General features: G+C 42.6%; 1 protein-coding gene across 3 annotated transcripts in view; it reads left to right on the top strand.

Annotated features, from left to right (window-relative positions):
• Positions 1–11826, top strand: part of trio — a 38894-nt gene that overhangs the window by 10444 nt on the left and 16624 nt on the right. For 2 of the 3 annotated variants that reach the window (NM_143703.3, NM_167847.2), the window contains exon 6: positions 25–228. In NM_143703.3, the coding sequence (NP_651960.2) occupies positions 25–228 (204 nt within the window). Of the gene's footprint in view, positions 1–24; positions 229–1542; positions 1755–5159; positions 5871–11826 lie in introns of those variants that run through there. The other variant, NM_167848.2, reaches the window with a different exon arrangement.

The following is an 11826-nucleotide window of genomic DNA, read 5'->3' as shown; positions in this document are numbered from 1 at the left end:
TTAATACGTTTTTATACCTTACAGATTTGGGTTAAGAAGCTGCGTGAAGTCATGCAGGAGACCTGCTTCTCGGGCACCTCGTTGACCTTGCCCAAGTCTCCAGCTAAGCATTCGGGCTCCTCGCAACGATCCTCGCGGGACTTGGATGAACAGCTCACGGAAAATGATCACGATCGCTGTTCACTGGCTAGCTTTGGATCGGGTAATACCACAGATAGTGATAATAAGGTAAGTTCGCATATAAAGTTTGATTATGATTTAAGTGGCAAGTTATAGGAATGAGGAAAATAACTACAAAAGTAACCATTGTTAATACCTACAAGTTAGATTCGAAAGCACTCAGAGTGTTCCCCTTATTTTGACTGTGTGGCTGTTCTCAGTGAGTTTCCCCCTATTTTCCAGGTAGCTTTAAGCTCCGCAAAGAACTTTGCCAGTAGTCCTACCTCACATGGAAGCAGCTTGCACCCTCATCCCCAACCGACACATCTGTCTCTCCATCCCAGAGTCGTGGATTCCGCTGCCATTGGCCAGCTGAACTAGTTTTTCCGCTCGCCACGACTCGGATCGGATGGGTTCGGTTCGGGTCCTGCAACATGTTTAAAATTCATAGCAGGGCTTAATGAGATTTCCCTCGCTGGTGCGTGGAACTCTTCGTAACCGCTGCTTGTCGACGGCTCCTAGTTTCCAGCCAGCAGCCGTCTGCATCTTGTAGGTCGAGTGTGTGCTGGATTATATATGACTGCTTTTAGCGCCGTTTCGTTACATTTGGTTAATGTAAATTTTATGTGACACTTCTTTATAGTTAGGTCTGTCTGCGAGCGTCTTTCAACTGTCAACGGGCAGCGTTACGGCAAAACCCACCAGATTTCGCCACTAAAGCTAAGATGCACAGATTTCGAGCGGTTTTACGACCGACATAAACGTTTGTCTTATGTGGAAGAGGTTACCGAGGTTAAGGGCTTTACTTGTGCTACTATTTTACGGCTCCAGGATCCGTCCAACACCCCGAAACTTCTTGCAGTGTTTATTATATTTTATTGTTGCTATATGATAGTCTGTGTCAATTTGATTCAAGTAGTCAATTCTACAAAGAAAATACATCATTGAAAACATTATATCTGGGATGCTTTGCAATCTGTTAAATTTAGCATATTTAGAGAACTATTTATGCCCATCCTGATGAATACAAAAAATGATTTACGTCCCTTTAGAAAAGCGGAATTAATTTAAATAATTAGCTGAAACGAAATTCCCGCCCATCTGAAAACGCACAAACCCCAACAATAACAACCTGAGAGAGTGAAAGCTCTGGGCAGAAGCACTCTCCGAATTTCCGTGGAAAGCTTTCTGGTTTTCTTTCTTTTCGCCAATTTGAAACCCCCTGGTGGGTAGTGGGTTAAGGCAGTTGGCATTGCGAATGTTTTCGGTGCGTTCGTCGCTGCGAATTCGTTGGATTCGTGAATTTGTGGACTCGTGGGTTCGTGTGGGGCAGCTGCTGCTCCAGTTGCTCCGCAGAGTTTCAGCCAAGAGGTTCGTTCACTCATCGCCGGGCTGCTCGGGTTTTCCTTAGTTTTCCTCTCGGATTTTCCATCGCCTGCTGCCTGCAGATGCGCGCCGCCCGGCCAAAAAAAAAAAAACGCCAAACGCAGCAGCAGCAGTCTCTTCTTCACTAAAACTCTGAAGCTGCACCTATATTCTATATTTCTTTGAGTGAACCCGCTAAAGAGGAGCGCAATACGCAACGTCCATAAATTGTATGGAGAAAATCAAGTGATTGAAAATTGCCCATTATCAACGTGATAAGAACAAGCACTCCAAAGATAAAGATACTCAACACATACTACCAAATCAAAAATTGAAAGAAAGTCGCCATATCAACAAACAAGAATACCCGCTAATGCAGCAAAAATTTAAAGAATACTCAAAAAAAAAAAAGAAGATTACATAAATGCTAGCCTCTTGTTTAGGCCTTAAACTGTCCCGAAAAATGGTGTAAACAAAGACCTGGCTTATATAAATAACTAGAAACAAAAGTGAAACAACAATCCGAGTAATGCAAATAAAAATGATAAAAAGCTGTTTCTGCTGCCAAAAACTACACAAGCGAGCGGGGGAACCCTTTTTAGCATTTTTTCGAGGGCAAAAAGGGGAAAAAATGAGCTGAGGATGAAAATGTCTGCAGCAGCCGCAGGCGAAAATGCGACCCTTCCGCCCACTTTTCCGCCACCGCTGCCTTTGACCTTTTTCACGCCTTCAGTCACTTGAGTAGCAGTTACATTCCCCCCATTTAGACGATTCGTTGCCCCCGAAAAAAAAACCCCTCGAGTGCTGCTGTCAACTGCAAAGCGATCGCAGTGTATCGTGGCCAAAATATATGGATGGCTTAGGAATGCGTAGCACTAAAAGAAATACGTCTGGGAAAAATACTTATATTTGTATCTTATTCGCAACAGCTAATATTCGTTTAAGTGTTTTTCTTGCACTTTGTATTTAAGTCTTTCCTTTCTATCTAATTACATACTTACTTACTTACTTACCTAAATATTTTATATTGCATTTTCCATACCGATTCCCTAGCCACATCTTCGGCTGTTTCCCATGAAGGGTATCTGATAGTCACCGCCACCCAGTGCTTTGTTCTTAGATTGGCTAACTCACCCGAGTTAGGGCCATTAATTCCACGCTTATCTATTGCATTTTAATATTTATTTCAACGCGATAGGGTTGTGGTTCCGTGGAATAGCTCAGCTAATACGGTGGCTCTGGCTCCCTGTGTGTTCTGGGTTTTATATTGCATTTTTTTCAGTTGCGGCTGAAGTAGACACGACATGTTTTGGTCATTATAATTATCGAGTCGATGCATTGCAATTTAATTTGAGTGCCAGTTGGGTGAACTGCAAACAGTGGAAACGAGTGCAATGTCCAGCCTTGTGCCCTTACCATCATATCCATCAGTTGTCACATCCTGGCTGGTATCCTCGCTGGTGCTTCTACTTCCATTTCCATAATGAACCCAACCCCTTGCCAAAGGACAGTTTGTCCTAATCTAATCCAATTTGCAGCCGGAAGCAATTAAAACAGCATACGAACAATACAAACATTAGCAACTGCTGTCGGTCGGTCAAAACCGCTTAGTTGACCCAACAGAACCGAACAAAGGAAATACATTTCCAAAGTTCTCAATGCTAGAAACGTTTTTCGAGCTGCAGTCGGATGCGTTTTCCATTTGGCGCTCGTTCCCCACTTTTATTTTGATCTCGTGAGCAAAGTTTCAAAGCTAGCCAGCAGGCAGGATTAAAACAGTTTCTGAGTACTTTGAGACTCTGGGAGTAGGTTCATTAGATTTAATACAATTTCATTGAAGATGTATTAAAAATGTGAAATAAATGGTTCAAAGTGCAAGAAGGGGTAATCCCTTTACCTTGATACCACCAGGGAAGTAAGCAAAAGTTACCAAGCTTACTTTAAGTTTGCGGGTGCGAGATTAAATTAATTTAGTTTGAAATCCAAGCGTTGCTCTAACAACACCCCATTCTCCCCATTTTCCTCACTGTGTGCATTCATTTGCAAAAATTGAATTAGGTTGGCTTTTTGAGTGAATGAAATGAAAGAAGTATTAGGACAGAATGCCGAGAAGGCTAGGAAAATGGGAAATATGTCTGGCATTTTGTCAACGCCACAAAATGTCAACGAGTCCTAGCAGTGGGTGTAAATACACACACCCTCTTCGCCACGGAAAGGAGCAAAGTTTTCAGTGTTTTAAAAAGAGAAAAACCGAACCAACAGCATCTGGCCAAAAGTGATGGGAATGCCACTTAGCGAACAGCTGCTCAAAAAGCCCTCGAATTTCCTCGAACGTATGCAAATTTTCTCGGCCAGCTCATGCCGAACATTTGCAAATACCCTTACTTTGCGGTTTAATGTTCCATCCTAAACTAATAAAAATATCTAAATCAGTTGGGCGAATCAAAGTATTTTAGGTAGTGAGCCGAATTATAAATTCTATAGACGCATAGTTTAGATTTGAACTGGAAAAGCTAATAGGCTTTGGCAGAGTCTTCCCGATTTACTCGACTTAAATTCTGTTACCACTTGCTAGGAAAATTGTTTTCCCCTAAACTATTGAAGAGGTGAAAGGGATGGGAAAATAAATAGCAAGGAAAGCAAACAGAAACTGAGAAAACCCAGTCATAATTGCTCGGCTGCGATTCCGAGATCGGCGGACCGACTGAAGTGGCAGTCGCTATGGCGCACCTGCCACATCTTCCCAATCTTGATATACTTTTTCGGAAACACGCGCTAAACGCCTGGCAACGACTGTCGAGCAACAAACAGAAATGTGTAAAAATAACAAACCCATGTGCATAGATATAGGCCTTATATACGGACATAGTTCGGGGTAAACAAACGTGCGCTAAGAAAATTCAAGATAAATTTTTTGCCCATTTGGCGGTGGGCAGCTTTTTATCTATGCAAATAAAATAAATAAAATATATATACGAGTGTATAACAGCGAAACAGCGAAATCATAACAGAAGCGGGAGAAGTGGCCAAAATGAAAAGTGGCGGTCGAATGATGCCGACAAGACAAGGGCAGCCAGCTTTTTTGATTTAGTTAATTCGTTTCAGTTAAGAGCAATAATCAAAACCAATCGTATTTCTCGGATCTGTTTCTAAAAATAAGTGTATAAATCATAAAATGTTCGAATGAAAGCAAAAAAAAAAAAGACTATTATTTTGTTCCTAACTACAACCAGCTCAGTTTATTAATTAATACCTGCTTGCTTTTGTTTGCTTATCTAAGTGAGTCTAAATCCCTTTGTGCTGCAGCACTCAATCATTTTAAAGTCATAATTAAATGCGGCACAGACTGCGCAAACATAGCATTAATTAAAATGCAAACTGCAGGCTGTGAGCTTAAAATTGATCATACGCCGCGTTGCACTAATTGAAAGTCAAAGACAGCGAGAAACGAGACCGCAGCCAAACTGTCACCACCATATGTGAAATCCATATAGATAGATACCCAGTGCGCGTTTGTGTGCGAACATCCTGCAGGATGTAAAATCCAATCAGGCAGTCTCTCTCTCACACACACACACACACACACACACACACTCACGTTCGCTGGAAAATAAAAATAAAACATTTCGGTCTAGGAGTCGGAGAACTTTATCGATTTGCGGCTGACTGCTAACAAAGCCCCGAATTTGTTTTAAAAATAAAAGAGCCCACCGCCTGCTTTTCCCTTTGCACTGTGATTTTAACCGAAAAATGAAAGTGATTGTGTAAGAAACCCGCAAAAGGAGGAGAAAACGGAGCCAAAACGAATCATGAAGAGTGTTAAGAAGTTTCTCAACGAGCGGATGAACAGTGTGGACTCCGCCGACGGTGTTGGCGGGGTCGGCGGCAAGAAGAGCTCGCTGGAGAGGCTCAAGTGCGGCGAGGACACACCGACCAAGGGCTACGTATCCCTGCCCAATACACCGCTACCCACGAGCGCACCAATCGCCGTTGGCGATCCTTCGCCGTCGCCGTCCATTGCAGACTCTGCTCAAAATACGCCACTCTGCACCCTGCAGGAGGACGACTCCACTTCCCCACCGCCGGCAGGAGCCGGAACTCCTGGCAAGAATGGCCACAGTCAGCAGGAGCAGTCTCCGTTCACCTTTCCCGCCGTGTCCGCCACGTCATCAAGCAATCCCGCCCCCAATCCTGCACCAGTTCAGCGGAAAAGTCGCCGCAAGATCTCGCTGCCCTGGTTCCGGCAGTCCAGTGTCACGGGTCACGGAGTCTTGGCCCGACAACATACCATCGATACGCCCAGCTCCTTTCGATTCTTTCGACAGCCCAGCAGCAGCGGACTCAAGGTATAATCTCGTAAGAGTATCAAAACTGACATCTAAGTTCTTATAGTGTGACCTTACCAAGGTCGGGAAAATGAACGGAAAAACGCAAAATCATGTGTGACCATCCCTTTCATAATTAAGGCAAAAATAATTTTGCTCTAATCGCAGTCAATCGTTGGCTTCGGCTATTGCTTGTCGCAAATGTTATTTGTGATTATAAGAAATTGTTTCCGACAAGCGACGTAATTTTTCTCAATTCTTTAACCAATCCTCCTGTGATAAGGGTTCGATTGATGCACGCTCGAATAGAAGGGCCATCAAATATTAATACTAAACATGGCAGCGATTGCCTTGACCTTATCGGGAACTTGGCCAGCTTATCTTTTATTTAGCAGTGGCAAAAGTTTACCACCCCGCCTCCTCCAGTGGCCAAAAGTGCAAAGGTCACCAGCTTGCGGCACGGATTTTCTTGTGGTCGAGATATCCTTGACTTTACTACCCCAACCTCCTCCTACAAGTCATGCGACAGTTTTGCCCAGTGAATGCGGTTCTATAAGTGCGTCGTGACTCGACCTGCGATTAATGTTTGCCAAGGCCTTACTGCTGAACAAAAATCGTTGACAGATAAATATTTACAATTCCTTCATATAAGAATACTTAATAAGATAGGGAGGGAAGCCAATACTGCTCTAAATTATTCCATATAAATTTATGATGAATTTATAGCATTTAATAGGAGCAATATCACTGAATCTATATGGCTAGTGAATCTCTTCTTGAAGATTTGCAGTTTCTATCTTTCAGTAAGGGTCTTTGACTTATTGCGTGTTGCGCTATTTATTTCGATTAGTTGTGGAAGTTCCGACGGTGCCAGCAAACTGGTTGTTGACCCAAGCAGACAGCAGCAACGCCGTTTAATAAGCCCATTAATCATACGCAGTGTGGTGCGCTAAATTATTTGCTCCCTACTCAACTTCGTCACTGCTTCTCTAGTAGCGTTCCGCTTTCCCGTGGCACATTCTTTAAATAGTGCTTTCCTCTTGCCCTCATCACATAATGTATTTATCACTTCATCATCATTGTTGTCGCCCCTGTTTTCCTTCCCACCATCCCGCCGCCAACGCTTCCTGTGCTGCATTGTGTCTTGTGCTGACCTTGCCCCTGCCTCCATTTTTGTGGCCCCCTAACTTCTTTTGTCAGTTTTGGGGCTTGAGTGATGTCTGTGAGAAGCAGACAGCTTCCTGGTCTCCTTATAATCGCATTGCCCTTTCTACTCACTCAATTTACTTTATGCTGGCGGCCTTTCATAAATTTCTGCTTCATTTAAGTTTTCCTGTTGTCGTGGTTGTTCATTTAAGAACAGTGAGATATTTTATTCACGTAGAAATATCTTGGCTTTATATTTTCGAAGCTGAATCAATAGTGTGACCATTGGACTTATGCTATTAGCTCTTATTTCCAGCGTGATCTTGCTCACAAAAAGTTTGTCAAAAAAAAGGATGTTTATATATGTGAACTAATTAATCAGGCAAACTTTAAGTCGATTTTTTTCTTTCAGTGCTTGTGCAGGAAGCTGCAATATTTTAATTTAGTGTCGCGAAAATATTTATGTGTTCGCTGAATATTTCCCAAGCAAATTTGCAGGAGGCGTAAACTTTTATGGGGCATCTCCTTGCGCGCAGCCATTGAAAGTTGCCCAGTTGCGAAGCGCTTTCCACGGGGCGAATGCTTTATGCATTTCGTTATGGCATACTTTCGAGTGCACACGCAAAATAAATCGCAGGCAACGAAGTGAGGAAGCAGTTTCCCAGCCTCACAGTTTTCCCCCAATTTTCTCGCTGGCGCGTTGAAAAGGAAATTTGCTGCCATACGAAAATGTGTCTCATGATGCTGGTGCTGTCAGCTGCAGTTGGCTGCGTCATTGAGCGCTCCTTCAGCTGGGCTTTTTCTATCTTCCCTGCTATTTTCCTTTTCCCAGAGCCACAAGAAAATGCCAGCAGTCTAACAATGGAAAATATATTTTGTAGTTCGGATGAGAAGGCGTAAAGAAAAGTCTTGTAGCTGAGGAGGTACAAAACATGCAGGCAAACAAAATGCAGAAAATGTAGAACAATTTTAATAAATCGCATCGTTCTGCAAACTGGAGGACAAAGTTACCTGCGGATAGCAACTACTTTCGCTCTTCAAGAACATGGCAAACAGACAAAGCCAGAAAGCTCTGTTCCTGAGCCCTTGTCGTTGGCTCCTCAATGGCAAGACTGATATGCAAATTGCGATGGAAATCCAGTGAAAAAAAGTAGAAATCCTAAGAAGAAACAGCACACAAAGCATTAGAAGCTGCTGCTGGAAAGCAGAAGGCCAAACGAATTTGTAACTAAATTGTCATCAGAAGTATGCTATGACAGCATAACTTGAGATCCTTGTTGCAGGACTCTTGACATTGAGGGGGTGCACATAGCAAATATGAGAAGCAAGAGCATTTAAAGCACATACTTAACGCAGAAATTCAAGCTCAAATAGTTTTGGCCATGTCCAGATACAGATATGTGTATGCATAGTAATAAGAGATTGCGAGTTAAATTATTAATCTTTCTATTATTCGAAACGAAGTTGAATCGAATTAAACGTATTCATATATTAGGGATATTAAATGTGGCTATAAATCAACGTTTACAAATATGAATTACTCGCCTACATTCGGATTCTGAAGAACAACAAACAAACAAACTCCGAAATTCAGAGAATTTAATATCAGAATGCTTTTATTCGTCGGCAATGTGGATACGTACGATACAGGACAAACAAAATCCGTGCCACAGATATAAACCTATGAATATTGAATAGAAGTGTAATAAATTGGTAGAGCCAATCACAACCTAAAATCAAATTAAGGAGAGCTTAAAGGATGTAAAAAACGTAGAGTAATTAAATAGCATACAGTTATTGTGTAATAAAATAAATAGTCGGATATTGCAATTGTGCTAGGAATAATGAAATGAAGTCAAAACGATTTTTAACCTCGTACTATGAAATACAGATTTGCTCGGTTTTAATGCTCCCTGTTTTATTTGAGGTCCCGATGTGGTAGGTCGTAATCCCAACAAGGCTAACTTTCACATCCCACTAGAATGGCCATCAGAATTCGAAGCTTTAGGCTTGTCTTTTCCTCCTCTTTTTCTTGTGGTTCAACGCCTCGCATTTTAGGCCATAAAATCAATGTGACACGCCCACCGATAGACATCGCATTTTTTGTTTAAACCGGAGCCGCCTCTCGCACAATTGCTCCCCATGGAGAAAAAGTGGGGGAGTACGTGGCCATGTCCATCTGTCATCCACAGTTCCCGCTGGCAATCCAATCCAATCCAACGGACATGAGCGATTCTCTGCTGGCCACAAATTGCCGATGTCCTCCTGGCTCCTGTTGCCCCCAACGTTCCATAGACTGCTCTCTCTCGGTTTTAAGTGGGAATCAGTTGGGTCGCTGGGTGGGGGGGGGGGGGTTCGGGGGACAGGACACCCAACTTGACATGGGGCCAACTCTTTTAAAATCCCAAACAGCATTTGGGCTGGTCAAGGCTGAGCCCCAAATTCCGAGGCTTCCGGCAATCGGTTGTTGGTTTTGTTTGTCTGCTGTTCGCACCAAATTGTTGGTCCTTGTGGCATGGGAATCTGGAACAACGGGTTGATTTGCCCATAAGGAAGGAAATTCTATTGCCGTATCCCAGCTGCTCTGCCAATGCTCATTAATGATCATTTCCTTTGCCTTCTTGACTTTTCAAGTACGCAAGTGAGGACACTCCTGTTAAAATAATTATGTGAAGTAGGAAAATTAATGTTTGGCAAGACATCAAAATTACTAAACAGGAGTCTAATAAGTGATACTAAGTTATTCAATAAATATCAACACAAGCATCAAAAAAGTCCTAGCCCAGTTCCAGTAGAAAGAATTGAACTTCTTCTCGATTCCCTTATCGATCAAGTCGTAGTTGTACGTAATTGATTTAGAATATTATTCGATTTGCGCTGTAAATGACTTTCATTCAGCACTTACACCCACTTGGAAGCCACACCCCCATCCCCAACCAAAAGGCATCCATGAGCCACGTTAGCAGGCGGGCCAGACAATGGGCCTATCGATGGGTGGATGTGGAGTCGAGGAAATGTGGTTGCTTTTGGTTGTTAACATGTCGTACAATTACTAGACCGCAGTGCGATAGCTACACAAGAAACCAAATGTTTGAGGCAGTAGTGTTTTTAGAGAATAGGAAAAACAAATAATTTGATTTGACACTGTTTAAGTAATTAATCATCATCTGACTTTTTAATGTATGCACATGCATGTAGCAGACTTTTGGACACTAACCATTTTGCTGGTTACTTACTTTTTTTTTTATCTGTGCACTGCTCCCCGTCCTGCGGACGGACTCCCATTTCCTCCTCCTCCTGCTCCTGTTGTTTGCCATCTTTGCCGACTGGGTGTTTGCCACAACGTAATTGATGTCGGGACCCGGGGTCGACCTCTGACCCCGCCGCACCTGCTGCGGACCCACTGTGCGAGTTAATTGAATAATAGACGTTTATGTTTTATGTACCCCAGAAACACAGCCAGTTTGCGGCTATCTATGGGTACACACATTTATTTTCACACAAATGTGTTTCGCATTTATGTGTATATATTTCAGCAGGTCTCTCCCTGCTCGTATTTGGCATATCTGTGTGATTTATGGCGCCCATGAGGGCATTTAGGCGAACAAATTCCAGCCAGGCATCAACTGGCATACGAAATCTGTCTAAAATTTCTCCCTTCCACTCAATATCTTGGTTCAAAGCACGTAGATCGAACGAAGAGTTCTTCTGATTTTGCAGTTTAAAGCTATATATTTGATAAATGCCCGAGATATGGATTCCACTTGAAAAAAAAAAAAACCAAATTGTTTATTTCGGTATCAAAAATATTGCGGTTATACATTGGTATATATGTAAGTGACAATGATATTAAGTGATCTTCATTGCGTTAAAGAGCGAGGAACCCATACGATTATTGACTCGTCTAGTCGGACTCTCTTTGTTGGCATTTTCCAGTAGGTTTTTAATGCTTTCTAGTTTTCTGTGCAATTCGTTCAGTTTGTCTTCAATCCTGTCGAGCTGCGTTTGGGTGGTCAAAGGTAGGAATAGCAGGCACAGAATAACCAATCCGCACAATATAGCTTTTCTTGAATGAAACATCTTGCAACCGTTCCGGGCGAGAAGCTCTAATGTACTGAGTTTTTGTTCGCAATCTTTTATGAAATGTTTACGCAGATATCGATGTTATTTATAAACATTTAAGTTCGTTTCAGCTGAATGGTTTTTGGAAAACATGGGGGGAACAAAAAATCTTAAATTTCATATTCTAATCATATTTTCTCAGTGCAGGGAACAGCTTGCTGGGCCATTATCCCAATCAGTTAAATGATGTTTGTAATTTCACTTGACAACCCTGACGTTTGCTTTCATGTGCCTCTCCTTCGACGAGCCCCCGGTACCCAAGCACATTTTTTAATGACTTAACAATTGATGGCTTTTTGGGTCGTCGTCGCAGCAATTGCGTTTTTACGATCCCTCCTCGAAGGGCAAAAGAGACATGAGCTTACATACAATGTGGGGAAACCTACCCCACGCCCCATAATCCGGCCCTTCTAGGGATTTCTAGGGAGCGGAAAGCGAGCGGGAGCATCCATCAATAATAACGTAAACATTTTGCCAAATCGCTTTACAATTTGCGCGACGGGGATGAAAAGGGAAAGGCGCACATTTTCCGGCTGAGCCTTTTCCTTTTGCGAGCCTTTTTTTCGGAGTCTAAGCTATTGTATTATTGTTATCAGCGTGTAATCAGCAGCGAGAGCAGTCAAATTCTCTGGGAAAACTTTGCCTTTGAAATGCGAGTGTCGACTGTCAACGAATTTCGTCCTTGGCCTTTCTCCCAGGACTACTAGCT

Source organism: Drosophila melanogaster, chromosome 3L (assembly GCF_000001215.4).
Source record: "Drosophila melanogaster chromosome 3L".
Classification (NCBI taxonomy): Eukaryota; Metazoa; Arthropoda; class Insecta; order Diptera; family Drosophilidae; genus Drosophila; species Drosophila melanogaster.
This window is presented reverse-complemented; position numbering and strand designations above follow the sequence as displayed.